General features: G+C 37.0%; 1 protein-coding gene across 1 annotated transcript in view; it reads left to right on the forward strand.

Annotated features, from left to right (window-relative positions):
- Positions 1-5,842, forward strand: part of LOC121245191 (endoribonuclease Dicer homolog 2-like) — a 77,391-nt gene extending 71,549 nt beyond the window's left edge. The window contains 4 exon segments of the mRNA XM_041143466.1: positions 2,858-3,067; positions 3,415-3,819; positions 4,188-4,466; positions 4,698-5,842. Coding sequence (XP_040999400.1) covers positions 2,858-3,067; positions 3,415-3,819; positions 4,188-4,466; positions 4,698-5,537 — 1,734 coding nt within the window. The 3' untranslated portion in view covers positions 5,538-5,842.
- Positions 5,843-6,000: the final 158 nt, after the last annotated feature.

The raw sequence follows: 6,000 nt of genomic DNA on the forward strand, positions 1-6,000 counted from the left end.
ATTGTAATGATGAGTTGAGATGAGTTGAAAGTAGTTCAAGATCTAAACAAAGCCTAAACCAATTGAGAATGGACTTAGCAGCTGCTGTAAATACTCGAAGACAAGGCAATAACAATTCTGAAAATTACTGACAGAGTGATTTGTGTCAGTAATTTGGGAATGTCCACCAAATGGTTATTGCAAGATTAATTGAGATGTTGCAGTTGAATCAAGATTATGTAAAATAGGTATAGGAGTTGCTGTAAGAGATGATAAAGGGAATTTTTTGGCTACAATGAGGAAGAAGATGACATCTATTCCAGATCTTCTACTTGCAGAAGCAAGGGCTGCTCTTGAAGCAGTAAATTTTGGAATTGAATTTGGTATGGCAAATGTAGTGATAGAAGGAGACTCCCAGCTAGTTGTCCGGGCAATACAAAGGAGGCATCAACAAAACAATTATGTTGGAATGATCATCACTGATATCAAAGTCCTATTCAATAAATTCAAATCTAGTTACTTTAAGCATGTAAACAGAGACGGTAATTTAGTTGCTCATTTGTTGGGGAGAAATGCTTTAACAGCGACTGAGTGTGTAATCGAGTTGGAGGAGACTCCACCAACTTGTAATCTGTCTGTGTCTTAACACAGTTTTATCAATGAACAAGTTGTTTTCAAAAAAAAAAAAAAAAGAGAAAGAAAAAAAGAAAATAATAATAATAGCTATTCTTTTTCCGAAGCCTTAGGCAGGAAGTTCCTTGCCTAGGAAGTAAATAGATTTTCCACGTATTTTCCCGTCACGCAACGTGCCTCCGCAATGATCTCGTATCTGTCTCTATATAACATAGCGTTGCAGCCGCTTCATTCTCTGCACCCAGTTATTTATCAAAGTCAGATTCTTCCCACCCACTCCCGTACGGTTTGGAACTCTTCTCTCTAGTGCTCTCTCTTTTTTCCCTTCAATCACTCTCTGCTTTTCAACTATATTTGATTCAATTGACGAGAGATTTTATAGTGTTGCAAGCATTGTTGCAAGTTGCAATTGTGACTCTTTCTTCAGATTGGTTAGTTGTTCCTCGTCGGTAATCTTTATTGTCTCATGCTGCTATGTGTTCTGTTCAGTGACTTATAAACTTCATACTTTCAGGGATCAGAAGACTTGCACTTCCCAAGAGCTTTCCTTTGCAAATCTTTGTTCAAAAAGGAAACATGAACCATGAGATCATCAAAGAAATTGCCTGCCTTGAAGCATGCAATCAACGTCGTGAGATTGGTGCATTGAGAGACAATCTTGTGGAAGAAGCTAATGCTCAAGAAAGGGGTAAAATTTATTGTATTGTGGGCTTTTATTTCTTCACGCATTGACTGTTAGACATTTTATGCTTACAATGCCTTATGTAAGAAGTAAACCTTTTGATGATTGCCACTTATACTCATATCTGTAACTATTAAATCTACAGGGAACGAACCTTATATTGATGAGCAACCCAGTTATTTCCCACCTGAACTAGTCGGCCATATTCCAAAGAATTCGAATATATTGTATCATTACTACTTAATGGAGCTGGAGCAGAAATTTGCTTACGATATTCCAGTTCATGATATTGTGCTTGTCCTGAGAGACAAGCTAGAATCTGAACTTGAAAGCTTGCATTTTGACTTGGATGTTGACAGGGGTAGTTTGACAGTGAACTTTAAATATGTAGGAGTGATTAATCTTTGCACAGATCAGGTCACTCCTCTCTCTCTCTCTCTCGCTCTGTTTTATTCACTTTGCTTTTACTTTGTTAGTTTAAGTGGTATATCAAATAATAAAGGATTTTGTTTCTGTTCTGAAACATTGTTTGCAGGTCCTTTTGTGTAGAAGGTTTCAGAAAACTCTTTTAAGAGTTCTTATTTATCATGATTTGGGAAGTTTAAACGAGCGCATGGATGGAGATATTTTGGGAGCAGAGACTGATTATCTTTTGCTCCCAGCCACTGGAAAGCATCAGAGACTTGAGATCATTGATTGGCATTGCGTTAATTCTGTGCTATTTTCGTGTGAGAAGAATGGTGAATTTCACTTGAATTGTGCTTTACCCAAGGATTCTGCTCGTATTGTACAAACCGAAGATGGTCCTGTATGCACTTGCCTGCTTCAGAATTCTTTGGTGTACACTCCTCACACTGATCAGTTTTATTGCACAACTGGGATTATGGGATTGAATGCAAACTCACGTATGCAGCACCATCGTGGCAAATTCAATACTTACAAGGAGTACTATGAAAAACAGTATGTAACTATTATAGATTGTCGAATGTAAATCTACTGTTTGTAATTGTGGAATGCTAATTGTAATAATTAATCCAAAATTCTCTAAACACAGGCATGGAATCAAGCTGTGTTTTGAGCACGCATCATTGGTTAGTGGGAGACCTATTTTTAGGGTGAAAAATTACCTTCAAAGATGCAGAAATCAGAAAGAGAAAGGTTTGAAGTTCTTACTTGTTATATGTTAGATTCTCATCCTTTGTTTTGACACGAGCACTAGTCAATCACGATTCTCTTGGTTAGGCCTATGATACTTCTTTCTTTTTCAGAATCAAGTATGATGTCGGTTGAATTGCCTCCGGAGCTTTGTTCTATAGTTATGTCACCAATATCAATCAATACATTTTATTCTTTCTCATTTGTTCCTTCAATCATGCACCGGCTTGAGTCTTTGCTTATAGCTGCCAACTTAAAAATGATGCATTTGGATCATTGCAAGCAGAATGATGTTCTTCCAATCTCCAAGGTGCGTTGTCCTTCTTATAAATGTGTCTTTTCTTATATGATAATATTGTCATTAACGGCATGTTGAACATTTGTTAACCATATCTTCATGCATGGCAGGTCTTGGAAGCAATTACTACAAAGAAATGCCAAGAGACATTTGACTTGGAATCCTTAGAAACGCTTGGAGATTCATTTCTCAAATATGCTGTGAGTCAACAACTTTTTAAGACCTATCAAGATCAACGTGAGGGTGTCCTTACTTTGAAGAAAGAAAAAATAATTTCAAATGCAGCTCTTTGCGAGTTTGGATGTCACCGCAAACTTCCGGTAAATGTGTTTTTACTATTTCTTTAAATTCTTGGTGTTGCCATTCTCCTCATGAATTTGTAATATTCATATCTCTCTTTTTCTCCTATCTGTAATAGATGTACGACTATATATATATATATATATATATACACACACACACATACATATACATATACATATACAAACAATCATACATATAATTATTAATAAATCATTACAGTTATTAAAAAAACATATATCTGCCAAACCTCCTCTCCCTTTGTGACATGATAATCTATATTAATTGCTTTTCTAAGACTATACTGATAACTTTTATTTATTTTTATCGTACATATGTGATTAGCTTTACATTCTCCAAATTGTAGGGATTTATTCGAGATGAGTCCTTCGATCCGAAAAAGTTGATCATTCCGGATGATAGATCGGGTAGTGCATTAATTGAGGAGTTACTTTTTAATACGAAAAAAATCTATATTAGGGAAACTAGGAAGATGGAAAGTGAAACTGTTGCTGATGTTGTGGAGGCACTAATTGGTGCATTTCTAAGCAGTGGCGGTGAAACATCAGCATTATTATTCATGGAATGGTTGGGTATAAAGGTGGATTTTTACATAACACCATATGAGAGACCCTTCCTAATTCACGCTGAGAAGCATCTCAATGTCAGACATTTGGAGTCCCTATTGAACTATTCATTTCGTGATCCTTCATTGTTAGTGGAAGCATTGACCCATGGTAGCATGCTTCGCGAGATTCCAAGAGATTATCAGGTAAATTTGATAGCAATTTAGTTGAGAATTATGGCATTACATATCAACTTCATTTTATACATAGTATATGTATTTTATATAACTATTTTACTTGGCTGTATTTCATGATAAAATTCAAAGAGTAATCATTTTGCTGTTGAAATATACTGTCAATAAGATGAATTTTCTTCCCAATAAAAAAAAAAAAAAAATCTGTCAATGAGATGAATTTTCTGATGAAACAGACACAATACCCCTCAAACATAGTTTTATCTCAGGATGCCTCTGTTCTTTTTCAGGGTGTTATCTTACTTCTTTTTGCTTAGTCATTATGACCTCCTATGATTTCCGTTCTTCTTGACTTTGATAAAAGTTTGGTACTTGTGCAGCGACTTGAATTTCTTGGGGACTCAGTTTTGGATTATCTCATGACCAAGCATTTCTATTATGAATATCCTGGGTTGTCACCAGAACTGTTAACTGACATGAGATCTGCTTCTGTGAATAATGATTGTTATGCACGATCTGCAGTCAAGTGGGAACTGCACAAACACATCCTCCATGCCTCACAAGAACTCCACAACCATATAGTTGAAACTATTAACAATTTTGACAAGTTATCATCAGAATCAACTTTTGGATGGGACTCCGAGACAACTTTCCCCAAGGTTATTGCGCTTACTGCTGTATTTGTTTTCTTGTTGACGTTTATGTTGACGTTTGGTTTCCTCTCCTCTTTCTTTGCTTGTATTATTTTTCCCACCTATTCTCGACCCCCCGTCTTCTTTTTTTAAAATACCTAGCCTTTATACTTGTGGGTGTAATACAGAAAGGTTTTGGCTTTTCATGTTCTTTGATTTTATTCGAGAAATCATAAGATATTTTCTTATTTGTGACAGGTACTTGGTGACATTATAGAGTCTCTAGCAGGTGCCATTGTTGTTGATTCAGGATACAATAAGGAGATGGTCTTTGGTAGTATAAGGCCTCTTTTGGAGCCTTTGATCACACCTGAAACGCCAATGTCTCATCCTGTAAAGGAGTTGATGGAACTATGCCAAAAAGAGCATTACAATATTAAAGAGACAAACAAGAACGGCAATGACAACGATGGTCTTAGTTCCATTACAGTAAAGGTACTAGATGCTAAAGGTCTCTCATTAATCGAGCATACAGCTACAGCTGCCAACGGAAAAACAGCAAGAAAATTAGCTTATGAAGAAGTTTTGAAGTCCTTGAAGGAATCCAAGGCCTTTTCTCGCCTTTCGGCTTCTCATTCTGAGATTTCTATAGCAACAACGTCAACAGGGGTTCAAGCGGTTGTGAAGAGGAAGCCTGTGTTCATCAAGGTGGACCAGCTGACACCCGGCACGCAAGGCCACACCCTTGCTGTCAAGGTCGTCAGCTCCAAGCCCGTCAAGGTCACCAACAGCAAGCCTGCGCGATCGTCTATGATTTTTTCTCGGCACCTACACCCCATACGAATTGCAGAGTGCCTTGTCGGCGATGAGACGGGGACCATTGTCTTCACTGCTCGCAATGATCAAGTTGATATCATGAAGCCCGGTGCCACTGTGATCCTGCGGAATGCAAAGATTGAGATGTTTAAAGGGTTTATGAGGATAGCAGTCGATAAATGGGGGCGTGTTGAGGTCACTGAACTTGCAAATTTTGATGTTAAAGAGGATCACAATCTCTCTCTTGTGGAGTATGAGCTAGCTGATGTCATTGAAGAATGATTGTGTCGTATGGAAGGCGATCATGTTTTTGAGCTGGGGGTTTGAGTTTGTGTTCTGGCAATGAATTGTCGTCTGGATTTTTATAAAGCCTAGGAAATTTTGCACTTATCCATGTTGAGTTATTACTGTTATATTTCTGAGTATGATCTGAACAAAGTTCTCATTTGGTGTAAAGTGATTTTGTAATTCCTTTTCCTGTTTTTGTTTTCTGGATCCCCCTCGAAAAAAGTGGTGTTGGTTGTTGATTTGGCAAATTTTGCCTTATTATTTTTGTAAGTAGCTGCAATAAAAAGCAACGTTGTAATTTTGGAAGTGCGCATGTTTTTTTTGTTTTTGTTTTTGTCGAGAAACTTCTGATTTCATTCAAGGTTCAAGAACGCAAGACAGCTTACAACAAACATGAGTTCCAATCTCTTAATACAAATACAAATAACCAATTACAAATTAGTATCTAAAATCACCC

Source organism: Juglans microcarpa x Juglans regia, unplaced genomic scaffold (genome assembly GCF_004785595.1).
Source record: "Juglans microcarpa x Juglans regia isolate MS1-56 unplaced genomic scaffold, Jm3101_v1.0 JmScfU0001, whole genome shotgun sequence".
In the NCBI taxonomy this organism is placed as follows: domain Eukaryota; kingdom Viridiplantae; phylum Streptophyta; class Magnoliopsida; order Fagales; family Juglandaceae; genus Juglans; species Juglans microcarpa x Juglans regia.